The sequence below is a fragment of the Antechinus flavipes genome, chromosome 1, assembly GCF_016432865.1.
Source record: "Antechinus flavipes isolate AdamAnt ecotype Samford, QLD, Australia chromosome 1, AdamAnt_v2, whole genome shotgun sequence".
NCBI classification, from domain to species: Eukaryota; Metazoa; Chordata; class Mammalia; order Dasyuromorphia; family Dasyuridae; genus Antechinus; species Antechinus flavipes.
Window position 1 is genome coordinate 482,939,298 of NC_067398.1, and position 25,879 is coordinate 482,965,176.

At 33.2% G+C, this 25,879-nt stretch overlaps 1 protein-coding gene across 2 annotated transcripts in view; it reads left to right on the forward strand.

Annotated features, from left to right (window-relative positions):
* Window positions 1-25,879, forward strand: part of GAREM1 (GRB2 associated regulator of MAPK1 subtype 1) — a 188,046-nt gene that overhangs the window by 33,154 nt on the left and 129,013 nt on the right. For both annotated transcript variants that reach the window (XM_051970277.1, XM_051970278.1), the window contains exon 2: window positions 25,273-25,413. In XM_051970277.1, coding sequence (XP_051826237.1) covers window positions 25,273-25,413 — 141 coding nt within the window. The remainder of the gene's footprint in view (window positions 1-25,272; window positions 25,414-25,879) is intronic.

The window sequence follows — 25,879 nt, forward strand, 5'->3', positions numbered from 1 at the left end:
GAATAAAAGTTGTAAAGTGGCAAATGAAGGCTGAATAATACAAGAACCTTTATAACATTAGGAGCTGTCTAAAAGTAGAATAGGTTACCTCTGAAGGTAATAGACTGCTTTATATTGGGCAGCAACAATCAAGGGCTGGGTAAACAGTTGTTGGTTATATCATAGAAGGAATTCATGTTCTGACTTGAGTTGGATGACTTCATATCAGTGATTATTATAAATTTTGACAAGTTTGGGTTTTGTCATGGACTTAGTCTTACTCAATCTTTAAGATGCATGATTGAAAGAAGCTTAAGTGTTGTTTTAAATTTTCTCTAAAAAGGGGGTTAAACCTGTTTTTAAAAGTGTATTATGGTAGAATTTTCTGGACAATATGCTGTAAATTTGGAGCTATGATACTTGTTAAATACATATTTTGATATGAAGAACCATAAATATGACTGACTTCTTAATTGAAAAGATTTATTGCTTTGAAATAAAGAAAAATTATATAGGATATTGCTGGGGTTTTAAAACTGCTTGAAGACTTTGGGGATTCCTTGTATGTGATTTTCATCTCTGCTAAATCTAATGTATATATAAGACTCACCACGTTGGGTCAAGAAATTGTGATTTTGAATCTAAAATTGTCTAATTAAAGAAAATGTGGGTATGTAAAAAGTTTTTCAACTGAATCCTGGTTTGCCTTAATTTCATTTTTAAATTAATGTTTTGAAAAAAAAAATCATTAGAATTAGTATGAGCCGTGATCTTAAGAAAAGAAAAGAAAAGAAAGAAAACAAAAACAAAAACCTGGTCAATGATTTAGAGAGAACATATGACATTAACAGCTTTTTCCAAGTTCACTAATTAGGAATGATTACAGGAAAGATAACAGAGCTTTGGTGATTAAAAAAAATAATAATAACCAAGCTCTTTGTGTGTGTGTGTGTGTGTGTGTGTGTGTGTGTGTGTGTGTGTGAGTGACTTAATCCAGCTTGTGTGTGACTTATTCTTTGAAGTATTCCTTTCCTGTTAGATAAATATAGGCAAATATGTGCTGCCCTCTTAATGGAAAAGCTGTTATCTGTCTTGCCTGTGTTTCTCCCAATAGATGCAGAACTTTGGCAGTAATTATAATGAGTGTTTTATTAAGGCTGGTACAACATCCATAAAAATCCACTGAAAAACTCTGTGACAGACTGTTTTATTTCTATGAGCAAAGTCTTTTGATATTTTTCTGCGAAAAGAAATGTGAATTATTTCAGAAGTATAATTTATATATATATATATGTAAAATAACTTTTCCATAAAAAATCTTCAATTTGAACCTCCCCAAAGCTTTTGTATTTTCTAGACCACCTTTATTGCTGTTTTAGGCAGATACTATATGGTGGTCAGTATGAGAGAATCATCTGACCCAGCTCTTCTTCTTAATCATTAAAGAAATTTTACAGATTTTATTCTGTCATTTTCCTTCCTTGATAACTCTTTATCTTTCTTTCCTCTTAAGGAATGTTTATGTCATTTATATCAGGAAAATTTCTCTTGCCTTTCTGCTTTCATTCCCTTTTCCTCTCTTTTACTTCTTTTACCCTTCCTTTTCTTCTTCTTCCTCTTGTTCATGATTACTTGTTAAAAATCTTTATCATAGCTGATAAAATAGTAGTAATTGTGAGAGTGTAGTATGAAACTGTTAAGTCATGTCCAACTCTTCTTTACTCCTTTTGGCATTTTTTGGGCAGGGATCCTCCAGTGGTTTGCCATTTCTTTTTCCAGTTCATTTTACAGATGAGGAAACTGAGGCAGAGTTAATTGGCTGGCCCAGGGTCATACAGTTAATAAGTGTCTGGGACCAGATTTGAGCTCAGGAAAAGGAATCTTCCTGACTTCCTGACTTTTTATCAGCTGTGTCACTTGTGCTTGCATTACAGAATATGGGGATTATTCTGGAATTGGGATTTAACAGAAGATAAGGATTTGAATCCTGATTCTGACACTATGAGGAAATTGATCTCTAAACCTGATAGTACCATATATAAATTTAGGTTGTTAAATAATAGCTTACCTCTATTGAAGAAAGGAAAACTGTGAAGTTTAGAAGTCACATTAAATATGTTTAAGAAATCATGCTATCTTTCAGGTCTAACTATGAATTATCATACAATCTAATTTGATACTCTGATCTGGAATTGAAGTGACTGTGTGTGTGTGTACATCTATATATATATAAATACATAAATTCACGAAAAGATCCCTGCAGTCTCTTTTTACTTTAATATCCCATGACTTTTAATTTCTATACATGATTATGTCCAGAATTTCCTTTCAGAATTTATATATTCAGCTGTTTCTTCAGCATCCTTGAATTAACTTTCCTCCAATGTCACGTTTTAAGATCCATTAATTTAAAAAAATTTCCTTGGGTTTATTTTGTTTAAATGCTAGTAATTGTAGCTTGTGTCCATATTGTTGGATTGTTCATGTTAAACTGCTTTCTAAATCTTGTTAAGTAGTTCAGTTATTATTGATAGTGATATCCACAAATGACAGAACGTTGATGCTGGAGGGATTTTTAGAGATGATGCACTCTAATTACCTTGTTTTATAGGTGAGAAAACATTTTAGGAGGGATTGTGACATTCATAATTAATGACATAGTAGGCTTAGGAAGCTGGGTCTGCTAATCCCTATTTCTCATACTTCAAAGGTAGTAGAAAAAACTTGGACTGGAAGCTGTGAAGAGGATGTGAAAGGTCTAAGTTTGAGCCCCGGCAAGTCACTGAAAGTCTCTCATACTCAATTTCCTATTAATAAAAATTATGTTATGATGATGATGCTGATAGCAACATTTATATAGCATTTATATTTCAGGCACTGTGATTAATACTTTATAATTGTTGTCCCATTTGATCCTCATAACCACGTTGTGAGGTAGAAAATCTCAATTGCCCATTTTACAGGCAGGGAAATTGAGGCAGAAAGAAGTGAACTGCTGAAAGTCAGATTTAAATTAAATCCTTTCTGATTCCAGACCTGCCACTGTAATCATTCCACCACCTCTCTATACAATAGAGCTATTTGCCTTGCCTTCTTCACTGGAAAGTACTGTATAAACAGAAGCTATTACTACACTGAGTAGTACTGATTGGTAATTGCATAATCAGAGTTTAAAATGTCTCTTACAATTCATCTAGTCTACAGTAGTCAGATTCTCTATTCTAGCAGATTGGCATCTAGTCCTTGCCAGAGCAATCCATTCTAATTTTGAATAGCTTTGATTTTTAGAGAGCTCTTTCTTATAATTAATCAACCAATCAACAAGCATTTATTAAATACTTAACTTCCCCTAACAGGTCTTGGTTTTGCCCTCTGGAGTTACAATGAATGTCTAATCCATTTTCCACATGAAGTCTTCTTAAAGACTTTAATTATCTGTTTAAACCAAAATATTTAATTATACCTTGAAGGTTGAAGGTGTGAGCAATAACAATGCATAGCTTTGAATATAGGGGCAGTTTTTCTTAACCAGGCATGTACTTTTCATCTATTTAGTCGATAATATGTGTTTAACTAGTGTGAAATTGGGAGCCCCAAGGTCTTAAGCAAAGAAGCAAGATTGACTCATCCCAAGTCAGGTCATCTAAGTATGGCTTTAGTTTGGTTAGAAAATGTACATTGTGAAGTCATTCACACCCATTTTTCATATATACTGTAATTATTAAAATTTCTATAGCACTTTAAAGATTGTCACAAGATTGTCCTCTTAACCCTATCAAGTAGGAAGTATTATTGGTCCCATCTTGTAAATGATAATGCTGAGACTCAATTTCCTTCATTAACCTTTGCACAGGAACAGTTTTGCTTTGAAAGACTCCACTTTACAACATTCATATGTTTGTTTCTCATAATAAATATCAAGCTGAGTAAGTGGTTCACAATCACTAGCACTCAATAAGTGAAGATTTAAGATCTTTACCAGAAAGTCAGGGAAGGGATGTTGAGGGTGTGAGGCTTTGTTTTTGCTGTTGATCTAAATCAAGACTAATATTGAATAGAAAATGCTTTATTCTATCATAGAGGGAAAAAAAGGCCTAAGATGAGCTTTTCAAAATGTAGAATTTTCCAGAAACTGACCTTGGAACTTGCTGGCTAATGTGAGAAAGATAATGTTGCCTTCATTTTTGCTCTCTTTGCTTTATATAGTGCAGTGTAAAAGCAGAGTTAATGGTTAGAAGTACTTTTGGAAATGTACACTCTGTTCAACTCAAGCAGGTAAATTATTCAAGTCTCTTATACTTTGTGCACCTCAGCCTGCAAAATTGTCTTTCATAGTTGTGTGTTTTGAGATGACTTTCTGAGTCAGAAACTATTATATTGTTTTTGTTCAGTCAGGTTCCACTCTTTGTGATCCCATTTGGGGTTGTCTTGGCAAAGGTACTGCCATTTCTTTTTCTACCTCATTTCACAGATGAGGAAACTGGGGCAAAAAGGCTTAAGTAGCTTGCCCAGAGTCAAAGAACAACTGAGTTAGGTATGATTTGAACTCAAGGAGGGCAAGTCTTCCTGATTCTATCCACTTTGCTACTTAGCTGCCCATAGTTTATTCCACCAATTTTCTACCCTTAACCCGCAGAACTCATGGGTTATCACCTATCAGTGCTCCTTCCCATTTAGGCAATCATTCTGCAAAGTTGTAGTCTTGCGCATAATTTACTTTTCTGCCTTCCTTGGTACTCCTCTTCTCTCATATGCTTTTAAATCCTGCTCTTTCCCCCTCTTGTAAACTGTGTGTGTGCGCGCCTCACCCTTATGTGTTCTGTTGGAAATATTCTTTATGAGCTCTAAAATCTTAAATTTCAAATACAGAAAATACAGCTTTACTACACTGGAAAATGGTGTGACATTTTGAAAGGTCACATTTTATAGTTGGGAAATCAGAAATGTTTGTGTGAATCATTTCAGTCTTGTAAGTGAGTTGAATGTCAATATTATAGAACCATGATGGAAAACAGTACTTTGTTTTTAAACTCATTTCAGTGACGTTGTAGAATCTAAGAAGCTGAGCACCTGAGTGGAAAACTTCAGCGCACAGATAGTTTCTGGTAACAAACATGCCTTTTATACTTACTTCGAACTTAACCACAACTACCACCTTACTCAGAGTAACAGCTCCTAATTTCCTAGTCACATTGAAATATGTCTAGGATCCTAGTTTTTAGCTGGCATATCCTCAAGAGTTAAACAGTGTGTTTGTTTCCTACTAGCAGGCTGATTTCTAGTGATGTTATAATATAAAGAGGTTATGTAATAAAGAAGGAAAAGGGGAATATTAGTGGGTTTCGGTAGCATATTTCTTAGGTTTCAAGATGACACAAAATTTTCTGGGTTCACTTAAAATCTTGGAAGACAAGAGATTGAAAACTCATTAGAGAGAGCTTGCAATAAGAAGATAAAGTTACAGTAGGGACAAATGAAGGGTAATGATAGACTTGGGGACTGAAAAGCAATTCCATCAAGTACAAGACTGAGAATGAAAGGCTAGGCACAAATCCAATAGAAAAAGATTTGTTAGTGATAATGAGCCACAGGTTGACCATAAGTCAGCAGTGGATTGGAGTGTTGTTTTTCAACCTTGGTACTAGGATGTTGTCATGGGGAAATGACATTTAAGAAGATCAAAATAATCTCATTGCTTTATTCACTATTGGCCATATTTAAATGTTTTTTAAAAGCTTGGCTCCATATTTAAAATAATATTTAAGTAAACAAACTTGGAAACTTGGAAAATAGGACATATATGGAAAGGTTAAAAAGCTGGAAATCTTTAATTTGATGAGAAGGCCACTTAATTGTTGTCTTCAGATCTATGAAGGGTTATTAGAAGGAGGGATTATGAGCACTTGTTTGCTATCTCCATAAAGGGCTGAAAGAAAGGAAGTTGGTTTAAGTTCCCATGGAAGAGTGATGTAAAACATACAGAAGCATGTGTTGGAGGAGGATCGGTTTTGTAGAGAAAGCCCATCTGAGTCTAAGACAACTTCACATAATTCCTTCTTGACTTTCTTGAATGGTAGGACAGAAGGTTGTAGTGGGATGGAGAGATGGTGAAGTGGAGGGAGGGAAGCTATCAAGCTAAAACTGTTCTCTGAACTTCTCTGATCTTGTTAACTACTTATGGACTGTATTGCAAAATCAGACACTTTTTATATATATATAAAAGAAGTAGTGACAATAAAATTGTATGTAGTCTGATATTATCCAACAAGATTAGAATCTTCCTAAGAGCAAATAATAATTTTAGGTTACTATCATAATGCCCACCACACCTATGATATATTTGTCACATAAATTAAACAGCATGGTATTATGAAATTAGCACTGGAATGGGAAGACCCATTCTATTTTCTATCAGCTAAATTTAAATTTTTCCTTTTATTTTGTGGAAATAAGTTTCCCTGTAACTTTTTCTTGGTCCTGGTCCCCTGATCCCTATTCTATCCCTTCTTCCCAAACCCAGCCAAGTAGAATAAATGTATCATCTTGTCTTTTCACTGATTGATGGAATAGGCTTCAGATATTTAAAGACTTCTTTTATATGCCTGTTAATCTTCCCTTTTCCCTTCTAAGTGTCATTAATTCCTTTCAGTCCATCTTTACTGGATATGGTTAAGTCTCTGTAGTACCCAGCATTACATATGAACAGGGGGACATTGAACCCTCTTTTCCCTCTTATTCCCTATTTTGGTAACCCATCTACTCCTACTGATTGAGTTATCTCATTGCTGATAGTGGTAACCTACCGGACATGATAGCCTTGATGTCCTCCTGTTTATATCTCAAACTTTACATGTCCAAAATGCAACTTATTACATTTCTTTAGCTTCCTTTCCTTCAAATTTCTCTGTGTATTTCCAAATCATGAAAGTTCAAAATCTTGAGAAATCTTTGAAATTATGAGGTACTATCCATAAAATAAAATACACAGCAACCAAAAGAAAAAAAATCCTTGCCTCCATTATTCCCTGGTCACCAATCAAAAGCCAAGGCCTGGCGACTCCATCTTTATCACATTTCTCATTTTTCTACCTTCTTACCGCTCATGTGACTATTCCTACAATAGTTCAGATCACATTTCTCATCTGGATTATTGCAAAACCTCCTAATAGGTCTCCTTGCTAATAGTTTCCCCTCTTATTCAATTCATACAGCTGTCAAAATATTCTTTTTAAGGCCCAAGTGTTGTTATATTTCTTTTATGCTCAAAAACTACAAGTGCTTCCCTCTCACCTCCACAAGAAAATACAAAATCCTTGGCTTGACACTTAAAGTTTGGATCCACCTTCCTTTTCCAGGCTTCCCTTACCTTATGTTGTTCCTAGCCAATTTGGCCAGCTAGCAATTCCCCAAGCTTCAGCATTTCATCTCTTGCTCTATCTTTGGGTAGTCTGATCTTGTGGGTGAAATGTATTCTCCTAATAATGATAGTAGATAACATTTATAGAGTTCTTACTGTGTTAGACACCATGCTAATAAGCATTTTATAATTGGCATCTCATTTGATGGTACTGTTATTATTCCCATTTTATGGATGAATAAACTCATATAAACTGAGGTTAAATAGAGGTAAAGGGACTTGCCCAGGATCATTCAGCTATTAAAGATAAAGACCAGACAAGCTTCATGGTTGACTCCCTTTCCCTCTTAAGCAGTCCAGTGACAGCAAATGGAATGAATGAACCATATCTGTTTAAAAGAGATACATAATGCTTAATGGAACTTGGAACTCTGAATTGTAGTTTTTGCACCTGGCTCTAACTTTTTTTTTTTTTTTTGCTGAGGCAATTGGGGTTAAGTGACTTGCCCAGGGTCACACAGCTAGGCCTGGTAAGTGTCTGAGGTCAGATTTGAACACAAGTCCTTCTAAAGTCAAGGCCTGGCTCTAATACTTAAAGTAGCTCATTATCTTTGTTACATTCTTATTTTTCAAATCTAAAGTATCTGTGATAACAATAGAAATCATTTTGATTTTATAAAGTGTTAAAGGCTTTTCCAGCTCTGGATTGAGAATCAGGACAAAAATAGACATTCTGACTATGATACTGTCTCTGACCAGCTTTGTGACCTTAGGAAAGTATCAGATAATATCTCTGAGCCCAAATTTCCTAATTTGTTAAATGTAGAGTTTGAATTGATGTTCTCTAAAGTCCCTTTCTCCTCAATTCGATGATCCTCTGCAATTCATTAGAAGTTTTATATATATATATATGTTAGAAGTTATAAAAATAAAAAGTAAGGGCTCTAGTTTGACGGTGTATATCTTCTTTTCAGTATCTTTTTTATTCTATCAATTTTTCCTGTACTTCTTCCATAGCTTCATCTTTTAATATTTTATGATAGTCTACCATAGATATTTTGTACATAACTTTATTATGCTTTAAATACTTTGAAGGTATTGCCCATTGGACATTATCCAACAAATTGAGTTTTACTTTTTTGAAATCCTGCTGGTAATATTTTCTGATACACTACTCAAAAAGTAGAACTGTTGCTTTTATTCAACAAAAGGATACATGCAAAATAAAGTTGCATGGCTGTAGTTACTCAGGCAGCTGAACCTAGTCGATGAATTTGAGAGTGCCAAACAGAAAGAAAGCACTTCACTTAGACCACTTAACAGAAGGAAAAGTCTTTTTCGGTTACTTGCTCTATTGTCTGTGTGTGATGCAGTTCATTTTTCAAATGTGTTTTAGAACCTCCATCCTAGTACGCTTCTTGCCTTAGGGGAAAATTAGTAAATATGGAATTTGGAAGCTCTCACTCACCTCTTGCTTTTGAAATGTTAATGAAATAACTTTTTAGACAATGGTTGTGAGGAAAATTTATAGCACTTTGTTAGGTGTTAGACCTGGAGGAAGGAAAATGTGGTTTTTCCAAATTCATTTTTAATGGGTAAAGATTGTACAGGTTAACATCTGATTTGGTTTTCTGTAGTTTATAAAGACTAAATACATTTTAGAGGAAATTCTCAATATTGTATAATAGTCAAATAACTAATTTTTGATGAAATTCTCTTAAAGGACTACATATTCCAATTTACATCCAAATTACAATTTTTAACAAAAATTTTATGTGCTATTTACCACTTACTAGTATTTTATTTTTCCAATTACATGTAAAGATAGTTTTCAACATTGAATTTTATAAGATTTTGATTTCCATTTTTTTCTTCCCTCCCTTCCTTTCTTCTCCACTCACCCAGATGATAAGCAATCTGATGTAGGATGTGCATGTACAATCATATTAAACATTTCCACATTAGTCATGTTGTAAAAGAAGAATCAGAATAAAAGGGAGAAATCACAAGAAATAAAAAGCAAAAAAAAAAAAAAAAAGTGAAAATAGTGTGCTTCATTAACAACATTCAGACTCCATAGTTCTTTAGGATTGGATAGCATTTTCCATTATGAATCTTTTGGAGTTATCTTAAATCATTATATTGCTTAGAATAAGTCTATTGGAGTTGATCTTGTTGCAGTGTTGTTCTGACTATGTATGTTCTATATTTTTAATATAAATCTGACCAAACTGAAATAAAATAAATCAAGTATCAGTAGATTTAAAAAGAAATATGTAAGGAAGTAATATAGAATTTGATTGCCTTAATCAAGAATCACTGTTTGTTTTTAAATATTTATGTTATGCCCACAACATAAAAGTCGGAGTTAAAACAGACTTCTTTCTAAGATTGAGATACCGGTCTTTTGCCCCCCTAATTGTAATAGAGTTAATTTAATATTGCAAAAGTTACTTGGACTGCCATTCTTCTCTTGAAATATAGTGCAATAAAATTAGCCTTTCTCTTTGTAGGAGATGGGGGGTAGGGAGGAATATATGTGGTCAAAGAAAAATTGAAGAATTTTGTCTGGAGTGAATAAAATGAAGGATTTTGCAACATGAAGATGTTTGGCATTTATAAAAGGACAGTTCCATCAGCATCCAGAACAGTTTTCAAATATTAAGTTATTAGATCTTGAAATCTGCCAATGAGAGATTGTATACACAATTATTTTTATTCGACTGTCAGAAATAAGCCACAAAATAATTTTAGTTTCTTGTGCAATGCCCCATAAAGAATTAGTCAGTGTTTAATCCCCGGAGGGGGAAAAAAATCCATATCTACTTAGTCATTTGTATTAGCACAGTAATGGCATCATTCTCATCTTGAAAACAAAAATAAATTTGCCTCTATAAGGTATTTTCTTTAAAGTTCTCCTCTTTGTTAGGGTGCTAAAAGGATCAGAAAAAGTACCGTTGCAAGAAGATAAGAGAATAAATTATCTGGTAAAGAATATGAGTTGCTTCTTTTATAGGTGAATTCTTCAGTGCCTGAAAGGACTAGGAAATCTTTGTATTACTAAGTACTCAAAGAAATGTTAGTTGGATTGAGGAAGTGAATTAAGTTGAATTAATAAAGGAAAGGGTTGTGTTTCTGAAAGCAAGGGAAGAAAGAGTAGATAGGAGCGAATAGTTAACGTTAACATTCTCCAGTGTTGCTAAAAAGTCAAAGAAAATAAAGATTGGGGGGAAAAGGCTACTGAGGAAAAAAAAAGAAAAGGAATGGAGAAAGAACTCTAATAAACAAAATAAAACAAAATGATTCCTGCTAGAATCCAGGTGTAAGGAAACACAGCTGAGCAAGTATGGAACAGAAAAATTAACTGTGCCATAAATATAAAGGCTTAAATCATCTTGAAAATAATGTAGGAGGATTCCTCTTTTGTATATGAATAATTTGATTGAAAGATAAAGATATTGTTTATCAAAAGCTTATAAAATATAAGTATGAATAAACAGTTTTTTAGAAATTCAAACTGTGGAAGAGGATCAGGATAACTTTGAAAATTGATAAATGTGTGTTTCCCTCAGATCACTTGCATGTAACTATCCGAAGACATAAGGAAAAATGAAAAAAAAAATCATAATTGTTTGAATGGGATGATTATATAAGGACCGTTGATTTTCTATGAAAGATTTGGTGAATTTTTAGATATTAAGAGAAAGGTGAGTTATTTAGTAGCAGGAGAATTTGGGTCTGATTTAGGGAAGAGTTTGAAGAAGTTTACCTGGAATGGTCAAGGACAGGCAAAGAAGGAGAAACTCAATACAAATGTCATCCCCATTGGAGCTAGGTGAAGAAACATCTTTGAGAATGGCTAATAATACAAAGAAAATTGTAGTTACAAGAGTCCTGATTGGCTGAAGAAAGACTAGAAGTACTCTTTGGATGAAAACTTCAGCGTCACATACAGGAATTTAAGAAAGAGAGGTGAAACTCTTAATACCTGTTGTTCTCTGCTGCCCTCTCTGGCTGAAGAAGGAAAATAAGAAGGAGAAAAAAGATTGTTTTTAGTTTCTTTACTGGAAAGAAAGTGATAATGAATTGTGAATATACAATGCATAATCCTAGTGAGTAAAAGTGGACTAGGTTTATTTGTTACTTGATATTTTCAGTGTTACCATTAGCTACTTGAAGCCAGAACTGTTTTATTTTGGCTTTCTTTTCAGGACTTAATTCATATAATGACTATTTGAATTGAACTTATCTTTATTCACCTCTTTTAGTTTTAAAGGGTTTACACCAATTAGGACATAAACTTTACCATGAATTAAATAAATCATGAATAAAGTGAATTTTAGTATTGCTTTTTTGTTTGGTCTCTATCTCCTAGTACTTAGCACAGTGTATTGTAGGTATAGATACTTTGTAAATCCTTATTGAATCGAAATCTTTTTTTCTTTGATACCTTGGCATTTTTCATCTGTCTGTATTTTCAATAGTTGATAATTAAGGAGCTAATTATACTTGTTCTCACTGGGATATCAAGATGTTCTTTAGTAGTGGCGATTACTTCCCTCCTTAAAATAAAATGGGTTTTACAACCATGGGAAAAACAATGTGATGCAGTGGAAAAGGAGTTGACCTCAAAGGAAGAAAGATGTGGGTTAAAGTGTGACAGGTTGTATAATTTTCAGCAGGTCACTTAACCTCAGTTCACTAAACAATAAGCTAAAATGAGCTATTTCACAACTAAAACTTTGGTTATATCTCAAAGGAACATAATACTTATGTTTTTGTAACAAAAATCTCTTTATGGACAAAAATAAAATACCACATAGTTGCTATTCTTTTGAAAAGGAAGAGGACTTTGTTTTGTTTTGCTTTAGTAATGATTTGAAGAGAACTAAAGAGAGATTTATAGGCCCATCACTTTTTTCTTTTTATATCTTTCCCTGTTTTATGCCATGATGTTTACTTACATTTTTCTTCCATTACTTTATTACCACTTAATGTCTTTTCTATATTAATCTCTGTTTCCTGATTTGCTTGTGGGATTTTATAATAAACCATTCTACTTAATGCAGAAAGGAGAACAAAGAAAACCTTTTTCAGTTGACAAGGGTCATATAGAGTTTTAGATCTCTTAAAGAAAATGAAGGGACCTGCATCATGTAATAATGTTTGTAAACAGTTATATCCCCACTCACCCCACTCCCAAAGAACAGTGAAAGATACTTTGTCCTTAGCAGACCAATTACAGGATGATTAAGAATTGTATGATTGAATTGTAAGATGAATTTAAAATTGCTCAATTTTATTTAACAATAACATCCCATTTCTTCCCAGACAGACCTGTTCATTCAAAAGTGTTTACTAAGTCCTTGTTCTATCCCTGCATTATGGGAAAAAAGTAGAAGAGATACTTGGCTACTTGGTGAGAATATATATTCATGAAAAAATTAGACCATGTTTCAAAACAAAAGTAAAAACAGCAATACTTCTGGCCATGTTGGCTGCCTGAAAGAGAAGCAGTTTGCCCAGCTTTCACACACCTATTCCAACAAAACCTTGAAATTTTGCAAGAGGACAAATAATGATCAGTAAGTAAATGAAAAACTTACACCTAAAACTATAAAAGGTCAGCCAGAAGCCCAAGGGTAACAAGATAGTGGACCTTCAGTAAAATCAACACCAACACTAATTCAGCTCTCTAAGCCTAACCAAAGATGGGCTAAAGCTGAGTGTAACCTCATCATGGCACAAAACCACAATTCAGGAACTAAAAAAGTTGGAGTGAAGAGTAAATTAAAGAAAACATGATCAACAAAAAAGAGAATGTAAATCTAGAGGAAAACCTCCTTCTCTCAACAACAACATTAAAGGAGAGAATAAATAACCACTATAAGCAGAGAATAAAAGAAAAAAAAGGAATTTCCAATAAAGGATATATATATAAATAACCTAAAACAAGTATATCTAACCTTGTGTCAAGTGATTGGTCATTAGGCAGATTTCAGGAAGTTTGTGAATTTGGTTGGGGAAAATACATATATTGATTTTTACTAATTCCAAAATTAAATTTGGTACTTTCTTAAATTATGAATTAAAAAAAATCTGAGATGAGCTCCATAGGCTTTATTAGCTTGCCAGAAGATATTATAGTATATGTTAAGAGGTTTAAAAAATGAAGTCAAAAAAAATTAAAAATTAAAAAAAAAATAAAGTCAAAATTCTAGATAATAAATTGGAAGGAGAATACATAACTTAGAAGAATGTGGCAGCCCTTATTGAAAAGTTGTATTCCCTGAAAACTAGAATAGACCAAAGAGAAATAAGTTACTCCATGAGAAAGCAAGAAATATTAGAACAAAAGAAAAAATAGAAGAAAATACAGTCTATTTGATACAACGTCAAGGAGACATTATTTAAGAGCGTTGAAATTTTCCCTTTCAAAGAAAGTCATGATTTTAAGGGGAAAAAAGCTCTAGACATTTTGTTTTAAGAAATCATAAATTAAAACTACCCAGATATACTAAAAACTGCAAGCAAAGAACAAACCCATTAACTCATGTACCTTAAAAGGAAAAGTCCTAGGAATGTCAGAGTTAAAATTCAATTATCACATAAAACAAAAAAATACTGCAAATATTCAGAAACTAGTAATTTAAGTATCAAAGAACTACAGTCAAGATCACATAAGACCTGCAGCTTCTACTGCAAACAATAGGAAAATTCGAATACAATATTCCAGAAGGCAAAAGATATAGGCTTACAATTAAAAATAACCTAGCCTGAAAAGTTGAGTATACTCTTACAGGGGGAAAAATAGATCTTTAATACAATAAAGGACTTTCAGTCACTTGGTTCTATTCTAAAAGTTTAAAGAGGAAAAAGAGAAAGATATATAACAAAAGAAGGAAGAAGGAGGCCAAACAACAATATTTCTTATAATTGGGAATGAGGCGTGTATAAATAGAGAAGTATATAAATGTAGAGAAGAGGATAGCACATAAATTTCATCCTTATCTGAAATGGATTGGGAGGTTTGAAGACACATATATAGTTTGATGTAAACACATAAAACTAAAGAGGAAAACGAAGAGATAGAGAAAAGGAGGGAGTTAAAAAGGAAGATGATCCCAGGGAGAGAATAATCACAAATGAAACAACTTTGTGATTTTGAAAAGAAAACTGAAAAGATAGGAAAAAAAGAGAAAAGCAAAAACCTAGAATCAAAAGGATGCCATAAATTGCCTCTTAGACAACTGAAGAATGCCAGAACAAATTGTGGTATTGATGTAATAGAGTGTTATTGAGCCCTAAGAAATGACAAAAGAAACAATCTCAGAGAATCCTGATTGGTATCAAGTAATGAAGAATGAAGTGAGCAGAAGTAGGAGAATAATTTGTTCAAGGAGCTACTTTCAAAGACTTAAGAACTCTGATCAATGTATTCATTTCTCCAGAAGACATATGATGAAGCATGGTACACACCTCCTGACAGAGAAGTGATCTGCATAAAGATGCAGAAAAAGACATGTTTTTGGTCATGGATATATGTCGTGGGGGTCCATTTTGCTAATTATGTTTATCTGCAAAAGGTTCTTTTCCCCTACCTTTTCTCCCAGCTAATAGGAGAATTTTCTGGGGGATGGGAGGGAAGGGAGGACTGGAAATAGTGTTTCTCTCTCTATTGAAAAATTTTAAATGCACAAAAAGGGACAGAAGTTCAAAATGAAGCAGAGATAAGACAGTTTTGTAAGGAGTGTGTAGAATTTCTACATTTTAAAAAAAGCAAAATGATGTGAAGTAGAAATCACATTTCATAGAGAATTTTTTTTTCCCCCTGATGTGTATGGAATGTTCTCTTTTTTTTGCTGTAAAGTTCAGAATAAAAAATTAAAAAATAATTTTAATAGAAGGAACATCAGATGCCATTGAAATAGGCACTGCATTTTTAGTTAATGGTCCCTGGGTTCAAATTCTCACTGCTGCTTTCTTGGTGACCTTTGAGGGGATTGCTCTACATTTCTACATCTTTTGAAATATTTTAAATTGAGGACATTAAACTGGAGGGCACTGAACTATCTTTAAGTTCTGTTTAAGCTCACATTCTATGATCATAGAGCATTTATTTTATTCTCTCTTTCCTAGCCACTGAGGAAAATAGAAATGAAATGTGAATGATTTAACAGCAGATATTTAGCTGTTTCAGATTGTTTTCTAAGAATAAAGACATTTTGGTGGAAGAATAAAACCATAAACTCCACTTAACAGGAGTGATAAAGGCTTGTGGATTCTGCTTTTAGTCATTAAATTGTTTCCTTTTCATTTTCTTGAAGATTTAAAATAATTTTTTTTTTTTGGGGGGAAACAGAAAAGTCTTATATCTCACCTGACTTTATGAATTATGGAGAATTTCTAGATCCTGCCTTCTCAGCCCATATCCTTCAGCCTTCATTCTCAAAGTCAATAACAGATATTGGGAATGTTTTACTTCATCATTCCTAATAAGTTAGTTTGTGTATTGGTTAAATTGGATTACTATAATATCTTTATAGTATAGTTGGCTTATATTGCAGTGTGCTAGCTTTGAGCTTTTCTTGGTGTGGGGCTTCAGCGGGCAATAATTACACATCTGGTTCCACTTAGGATTTCTATTTCTCTCTCTCTCTCTTTCTCACACATACATACACACACACAAAGATTAGTGTGTTTTTCTTTTGAATTTGAAGTGGTTGATAGTACCCAGTCTAGAGTCATTATATCCAGTCAGGGAGTTAATAAATAACTTGAAGTTAAGGATTATAAAATGTGTGAATTTATCTGACTATAGTCAATAATTAACTATTCAGGGGGTTTGGATTCTAGTATATAGTTTAATTCAATGTGGCTTATAATTTCTTTATCTTAAAGATAGAGTTGTGACTATTATTTTGTGTCAAAAGTTTTTTTTTTTTCCTTTTAGTTGGATGAGTTTTATGTAAAAGAGATTTATGTCTATGACTGTAGGAAAAACAATAGCTTAGGAATTGGGTATACAACAACATACTAAATTTTAATTTCCATTAAATTATTTGGGTTTAATTTTGAAGGGATATGTAAGGAAATTTAGGTTTTCTTAAAAAGTGAACAAAATGGTGGAGTTGTGAATGAATCCAACCATTCTGCAGAGCAATCTGGAATTATGCCCAAAGAGTTATCAATCTGTGCATACCTTTTGATTCAGCAATGTTACTACTGGGCTTATGTCCCAAAGAGATACTAAAGAAGGGAAAGGGACCTGTATGTGCCAAAATATTTGTGGCAGCCCTTTTTGTGGTGGCTAGAAACTGGAAAATGAATGTATGCCCACCAATTGGAGAATGGTTGGGTAAATGGTGATATATGAATGTTATGGAATATTATTGTTCTGTAAGTAATGACTGGCAGGATGAATACAGAGAGGCTTGGAAAGCCTGATGATGAGTGAAATGAGCAGAACCAAAAAATCATTATACAACAACAATACTGTATGAGGATGTATTCTGATGGAAGTGGATTTCTTCAACAAAGAGAAGATCTAATTCAGTTCCAATTGATCAGTGATGGACAGAAGCAGCTACACCCAAAAAAAGAAGACTGGGAAATGAGTGTGAACTGTTTGCATTTTTGTTTTTCTTCTCAGGTTATTTTTACCTTTTGAATCCAATTCTTCCTGTGCAACAAGAGAACTGTTAGGTTCTGCAAACATATATTGTATCTAGGATATATTGCAACATATTTAACATGTATAAAACTGCCTGCCATTCAGGGGAGGAGGTGGAGGAACAGAAGGGAAAAGTCAGAACAGGAGTGAGTGCAAGGAATACTATTGTAAAAAATTACCCATGCATATGTACTGTCAATAAAAAGTTATTTAAAAAATTATAAGAAAAAAAGTGAACAAAAATTAGAAAAATGAACCAAACAAGTAGCAGGCATTTGTTAAACACCCACTATCTGTAGGTACTATGTTGGGTACTGAGATTTAAAAATATCCAGAAAAGAATATTGCTTATCTTCAAAGAGCTTCTTTGGAAGAAATAACATATATGCTTATTCAGAGGCAGCTTAATATGATAGTGGTTAGAGCACCAGAAGTGGAGTCAGAAAGATCTAAGTTCAAATGTTGTCTCTCACACTTTTAGCTATCTGACATTGGGCAAGTCATCTAACTCTTTTTGCCTCAGTTTCCTCATCTGTAAAATGAGTTGGGAGTTATCTTTGCCAAGAAGACTCTAGATGCGATTATGAAGAACCAGACACAACTGAAAAAATTAAACAACAGCAAGCTGTAAAACTCTTCTGGAAGAGTTTTTGGAAAATACAAAAACAACTTTTGGTAGAATTGTGAATACAAAAACAACTTTTGGTGGAATTGTGATTTCATAGAATTTTTTTTGCATAGCAGTTTTTTAGTAGTAATACAAAAATATATATCCTTTGTTTTGAAAATATATCCTGAAAGTATGACCCAAAAAATAAGTTTGATTGCTATAAAAGTATTATTTATACTTACAAAAAAAAGCTGGAAGCAATCTAAATGTTTGCAGTGGAGGAATGGATAAATTGTGGTATGTTAATGTAATAGAGTACTATAATTCAGTTAGAGTAGGTGCTAGTAAGGAGTAGAGAAACCGGTATGAAATTGCACTGAAAAGCCAAATGGGAGATTCAATTCAGTTCACCAAGAATTTGTTCTGGAGTTGTAGGAGGAGTCATGACTAAAATATATGAGCTGAAACTCATTTAGATGAAAATGGTTGGGAAACATGTGTAATTAGTTCTTTATGTTTACTCCTACTAAAGGTAGTAGGATTCTTTTGAAGGTTAAAGCTGTATTTGCATTTTCACATTTATGTTTACATTTTATAATTTTAGCATTTCACTTCAAGGAGCCAGATCAACCAATAATTTCAGAAACTGAAATTTTAAATTAAAACTTAAGGCTGAAAACTCCAATTGTAGTTAGGAACTGATCCAACTATTTTTGGTTATCTGATTCCTGCATTGCACTGACCTGATTCTTATGGAGGGGTAACTTTCAAGGAAAAAAATGCCAGAAGTTCTATTCATAGTCATAGTCAGATTCATCATAGGCAACAATCATTGCTTTTCTTAAATGGCTAATTGTTGACAGTTATAAATAATGTCAGAAATGAAGCATAAAGGGAAAGACAGAATTGAGAAAACATGTTGCCCTGATAAAAAAAAAAATGGAAACATTTTACAGAAGGAAAACATATATAATTTCACCGAAATGTTAAAGCTATTTATTTGGGTACAATTGAATGGATAGGTGATTATGGATTAATTGTCATGTTCCAAATATTTATTGAATATCTAATAAGTATAGGTATTATATTGGCAGCACAGCCACAGTTGAGTCAGAAAACCTGAGTTTGAATTGATGGATTTGATAGGTTGTTCGATAGATTTCTATCTCTGTGTACTTTGAGTAAGTCATTTTTCAACTTTAAGGTGATTAGTTTTCTCATTTGTAGAGTGAAGATACTGAATAGGTAATCTCTGATGTCCCTTGCAACTTTGATATTCTGAAATCCTACCTCAGATATTCAGAGTACTGGTATGTGTATGCAGACTAGGAATTCATAGAAGAGCAGAAATTTAAGTTGAGTCTCAATAAAAGGAAAGTACTTAGAGAAGTAAAGAACATAGTGAATCTATAAACAAACTCTCATTTTAGACATGACTAGAACTCTTGTATTTTTTCCCCACAAGGCTCTCTTTTTTAATGCATTGTAGAATGCCCTAGCATGTATTAAATTGGTGACTCAGCTCTCTGCTTCAGAATTGTATTGGTTGAATGAAGAAGTTCAGGCAAATGTATATGATGAGTGTTTCTGTCATTTTTGATGTGCATAATCATTATCTGAGGTGCTTTATTAGGACATGAAAATGATGCTCAGATTAACACTTCTCTTTCGTTCACTATAGATTGCGCTAAAAGTTTTATTTTCATCTCTCTATATTCTTTTCAGGAGGGATTTACCTTCCATTGGTTTTTTTTTTTTTATCTTCATTTGATTATCAAGATTATGCTTCTAGATTTTTCTTTTTCTTTTTTTGCACCCAGTCCTATAATTCCAAAATAGATTTTTTTTTTAGTCAGCTCAAGTAAAAGACCAAAAAACATATTCTTCTTTCTTTTTTTAAAAAGTCAGTTACACTTAAATTCCTGCCAACTAGGTAATTCCATTTTCTTCCCAAGAGCTTATGCTTCCCCTCACTTACCATGTCCATTAATGTTAAAGCCATTTTTGGTGTTTCAGTCATTTCCAGAAACTCTTCATTCTGCCCCCTTTAAAGCCTTCCTTTTAATTAGTTGGCTTAGAATGCTCTTGTCAAAATTATCTTTCTTTTTTATTATTCCCAATTCAGAATCCTTTCCTGGCCTCCCGTAACACATCAGATTGAAAGCCTGTGATTCCTTCTGTGCTTTTAGAAATTTAAAATCTCATCTCATCTTCTTCTCTTTCTTCCCCCTATTTTTATTATCTCCTGACTTTTTATGTTCAAATCTATCGTGGAGTCTTACTGTGATTCCTTCCCATTCCTACTTTTGCAGGAGAATCTTGTTTCTTGAAGGCTACTGGGTCAAACTTAGGTCAAAAACTCTGAAAAGTCATACCTTGTCTTTTGTCCAAAGACCATCCTAGCTGAGTTTGGAGAAGTGTTCTTCATTGAGTTGGCTGTAGAGCAATATTTAAGCTTTGTCTGCCTTGATGGTGATCCCTGGTACCTTCTGACTTTGTTAAAGTAGCTTTTTGGTCATCTAGGGCTATAAAATACCCCATCAATATGGAATTAATACTTACCCACTGGATTTGGTGGTCTCCATATCCTATTCCATTCATCATTCATATTTCCCTATGAAAATAAATGTGTTTGGGTGTCTCTTTTGGAACTAGCTGATACCATAGATCCTTTTAATGTTTAGAATAAGGAAACTTCTTTTGTTAACTAGTTCAGTGCCTGTGAATGCCTTGTTTTATCCTGGTATCAAATCTGAAACAAATAGGGTTTCCTAATAGGAGGATAAATTTTTAGGCTTCAGTAAACTCTTTGAAGTCACCCCCAAAGTAGTAGAGAAATTGTAATTTAGCAAAGTGAAGGCAAAACCCACAAAAACCAAAATTACTTGTATTTCTGTTGGACTTCCAAAAACAGGAAAAGCAATTACATTCAGACAAGTCAACAGCAAATATAGATGTAATTAAAAGAGATAAAGATGGAGTTTTGCTAAAAGGTAACAGAAAATAAATTTATTTCAACACTTACTATAAATGTACCCAATAGTCTAACTTAAAGGAAAAAATTAATAAATTATAAGATGTTGACAATAGAACTTCCTCAATTTATTCTAATTACTAAAAATAAATAAGAAAGATGTTAAGAACTTCAATAGGATTTTAGAAAAGTTAGATATAGTTTTCTGGTAATTACTGAGTGTTCAACTCATCTTTATAAAACTTATATCTCATTAAAAAAACTCAGAAATTTCTGCAGAAAAACAGACATGCACAACTTTTCGTGAGCATTGATTTTTTTTTAAATTTTATTTTATTTAATAATAACTTTATATTGACAGAATCCATGCCAGGGTAATTTTTTACAACATTATCTCTTGCACTCGCTTCTGTTTCGATTTTTTCCCCTCCCTCCCTCCACCCTCTCCCCTAGATGGCAAGCAGTCCTATATATGTTAGATATGTTGCAGTATATCCTAGATACAATATATGTTTGCAGAACCAAACAGTTCTCTTGTTGTATAGGGAGAATTGGATTCAGAAGGTAAAAATAACCCAGGAAGAAAATCAAAAATGCAAATAGTTCATATTCATTTCCCAGTGTTCTTTCTTTGGGTGTAGCTGCTTCTGTCATCATTTATCCATTGAAACTCAGTTAGGTCTCTTTGTCAAAGAAATCCACTTCCATCAGAATACATCCTCATATAATATCGTTGTCGAAGTATATAATGATCTCCTGGTTCTGCTCATTTCACTTAACATCAGTTCATGTAAGTCTCTCCAAGCCTCTCTGTATTCATCCTGCTGGTCATTCCTTACAGAACAATAATATTCCATAACATTCATATACCACAATTTACCCAGCCATTCTCCAATTGATGGGCATCCATTCATTTTCCAGTTTCTAGCCACTACAAACAGGGCTGCCACAAACATTTTGGCACATACAGGTCCCTTTCCCTTCTTTAGTATTTCTTTGGGATATAAGCCCAATAGAAACACTGCTGGATCAAAGAGTATTCACAGTTTGATAACTTTTTGGGCATAATTCCATATTTCTCTCCAGAATGGTTGGATTCGTTCACAACTCCACCAACAATGCATCAGTGTCCTAGTTTTCCCGCAACCCCTCCAACATTCATCATTATTTTTTCCTGTCATCTTAGCCAATCTGACAGGTGTGTAGTGGTATCTCAGAGTTGTCTTAATTTGCATTTCTCTGATCAATAGTGATTTGGAACACTCTTTCATATGAATGGTAATAGTTTCAATTTCATCATCTGAAAATTGTCTGTTCATATCCTTTGACCATTTATCAATTGGAGAATGGCTTGATTTCTTATAAATTAGGGTCAGTTCTCTATATATTTTGGATATGAGGCCTTTATCAGAACCTTTAAGTGTAAAGATGTTTTCCCAGTTTGTTGTTTCCCTTCCAATCTTGTTTACATTAGTTCTGTTTGTACAAAGGCTTTTTAATTTGATATAATCAAAATTTTCTATTTTGTGATCAGTAATGGTCTCTAGTTCATCTTTGGTCACAAATTTCTTTCTCCTCCACAAGTCTGAGAGATAAACTATCCTATGTTCCTCTAATTTATTTATAATCTCGTTCTTTATGCTGTGAGCACTGATTTCTAAAGCATTTTACATATATTATCTCTTTTGATCCTGATAATCTTTTTATTATTTGATTAATAATCTTCGGGCTGCTAGGTGGCGCAATGGATAAAGCACCAGCCCTAAAGTCAGGAGGACCTGAGTTCAAATCTGTTCTCAGACACTTAACACTTCCTAGCTGTGTGACCCTGGGCAAGTCATTTAACCCTAATTGCTCCAGCAAAATCATCATCATCATAATAATAATCCTACAGATTATATTGTTCTTATTTCACAGAGGAGGGACCCAAGAGTCAGTGATATATGGTGTCTTGGAATCAAACATGTAGGAAATATCAAAGGCAGGATTCTAATTCTGTTCCTCCCAACTCTGAATCCAGTATCTACTATGTCATCTTTAGTTTCTCAGTTTCCTCATCTGTAAAATTGTGACTTTGAAGCACATGACCTCTGAGGTCCTTTCCAATTTTGAAACCATGTTAGTATAATACTAATAGGAAAGAATAAGTGCTAGACCAAGGACACCACTCTAAATTTTAGAACACTCTAAAATCATTGCTCAATGGGAGAAAATCTAGGCTGCAGGAAAAATTTTGTTATCTTATTTCATTAAGCTGATTGTATTTATGTGAGATTGTATATATTGCATAAACTCCCCCACCCTTTCCAACATGCACACACACAGAGACATGTACACTTATTGAGATGTAATGTAAATATATATACCCAATATAAATATATTAATACATATTATATATGTACCCAATGGCTTAACTTCTGAATGCTTGCATATATGTAATATAAACCCTTATATGTAAAACAAATATAATGTTGAAATATAAAATCATCCAAATTAATAAATTTGATCTATTGGAGTAGCTTATTTGCATCACAGAAATATGTTTCACTTTCTAATAATATTTACTTCCCCCTCTCCCCACCATCAGCTTCTTTGGCTGTGTGGTGAAGCCCCTGGACTCCTCAGAATAGTATTTTTAAAGACATTAAAATAAAATACATAGAATTACAAAGGAAACCAATTATATTAAAATATTTTTAAAAGAAAATAGATGTCAGGATAATAAACCTTGATTTAAAGTATCACTAAATTTCCTAAAATACTGATATTGAAGCATTTCTTGCAAATCACATCTTTGGTGTTTACCAAAGAAGACTTCCCTTTTCTCCTGAGAATATCAGCTATCAAAGATGTTTGTAAGCTCCTCTGACAGGCATTGGTTACTTTCCTACTTTATCAAGGTTTAGTGGAAGTTATTTGGCATCTTCTTAGTGTAGCTATTTATAGCCCTAGGCAGCAGAAACTTTTGATATTAAGCTTTCATTTTCTTTAAGTCTATTAAATTATTTTTTACACACTTGGTTTTTAAAGGATACTGTGAAACAAAAGTAAGGTAGTTTTTGGTACAATGTTTTTTAAAAATATTTATTTTATTTATATAAATGAGCATTTGTTCTCACAAATGAATATCTGTTTTTGCCTTTGAAAATATATGCAGTAATGTTCATCATTTTTTTTTTAATGAATTTTATTCAGGAATCTTAAATGTAGTTGTCCGTTGAGTTTTGTTTATTGCATTGGTCTCTCCTTTCCAAAGGTTAGAGAGCTTTTACAAGTGGTAAAACAGATAGTTCCACTGCATGTGGCATGGGAAAAAAATAAGATTTTTTTTTTCTTTTTTGGCTGTTGTTGCATTGATAAATTAATTAATAATAACTACTATTATCTCAAATGTTAGGAGAGAAATTATACTCTGTGTGTGTGTGTGTGTGTGTGTGTGTGTGTGTGTGTAAAACTATTAATAATTCTTATTAAATTGCTTTTTGGTTGTGGTAGAATCTTCTTGCCTGCATTTGGAATTTTCTTGGCAAAGATACTGGAGTTGTTTGCCATTTCCTTCGCCAGCTCATTTTATAAATGAGGAAACTGAAGCAAATAGTGTTAAGTGACAGGATCATATAACTAGTTAATGATGTAGTCACTGCACCTGGACCATTTCATAGGATCAGAAACTTGGATACGTAAAGGACCTCATAGATCATCTTGTTCATCCCCCTCCACAGTGAAAAAAAGATAAGACTCTGGAAAAGTTAAATTTAAAATCTTTGTGAAAGATAATTTGTCTTCTCTAGATAATACATTTTAAGTATTTACATATAAACACTAAAGTAGTAGATTATTTCAGAGTATTCTCATATTCCTTCATGTCTCAGCTCAGGTACCACCTTCCTCCATGAAACCTTCCTTGTCTCCAATCCAATTATATAGACATTTATTGACAATTATGTAGACATTTATTTTGTGCCTGGTTCTTCTGGATCACTGCCTTGTTGTGATTTGTATCTATCAATGAAACCATGAGCAGAAACTATGTTCTTTACTCTTTCAAAACATTTTTGATTTTTGGTTAAAAAAAAAAAAAACTGTTGGTATTTACTATAAGTCTTTAATAATAATTAATGATAACTCATAACATTATATAATGCCTTAAGGTTTACAAAGCTCTTTATATAAAGCTTTGTCTAATTATAGTGGAGAAGACAATGTAGTACAAAATAACTTCATAGTTAATTCAATTCAACAAATAATTAGAGGTGCCTAATATAGGCTGTGCTATCCTCTGAGAGCCTAGAGAAAAATATGATAGAATACCTGCCTCCCAGAAGCATAAATTTTGCTATCAGATGTGCTGCTAAAATAATTCAAAGTTATCTGAATTTATTTATTTATTGAAAACCAAATTAATTTGATGAAGGAGAGAGAAGTGACTTCAGACATTTTCCCTGGCTATCTGCTGTGCTTAGAATCCATTCTTACTACTGACCTTCCCAATTTCTTTGAAGTCCCAACTGAAATCCCAAGATTTCAAAGCTAAACTTTACTCCATAAGACAAAGGGAATAAACTTCAGAACTTCTCATGTTTCTAATCTGAATTAAATTCTAGTTAGGGAGATTTTACTATAAAATATAGAACTAAATTGAATGTTCTGTATGTCTAACACAAAATGTTCTTTTCTAGGAGAATCCATAGAAGGTCTTCGAGAGAATGACTATCTTCTGATTCATTCCTGCCGGCAGTGGACCACCATCACAGCACATAGCCTGGAGGAAGGCCACTATGTCATTGGGCCAAAGATAGAAATCCCAGTACATTATGCAGGTATGATACTTTTTTCTTCTACATAACTAGGGACTGGGAATGAGACTTATTTGTTTCTTCCACAGTGAAAGAAGGGAAGAGACTAAGTGAGAACTTTTCCTTTGAGATGCCTATTGACATTACAGGTTACAGTCAACATTTTTGATAGTTTTTTTAAAATTTATTTTCTTAATTCAAGTCTCCTAACTCCAAAAGTAAGGCATATGTGTAGCTAGATTGAGAGTTTTATTAGGTATTGTAAATGAAAATATTGACAGCACCATCAGTTTTCTTGGTTTCTATGGTCTTGAAAAGGTAGGTAATACAGTGAATAGTGTCAGGTCTGGATTCAGGGAGATCTGAGTTCAAATCCAACCTCGGATATACACTAGCCAGGTGACCCTGGTCAAATCACCTACCCCTGTTTGCCATTGTTTTCTCATCTGTAAAATGAGCTGAAAAAAGGAAATGGCAAAGCTTTCCAGTA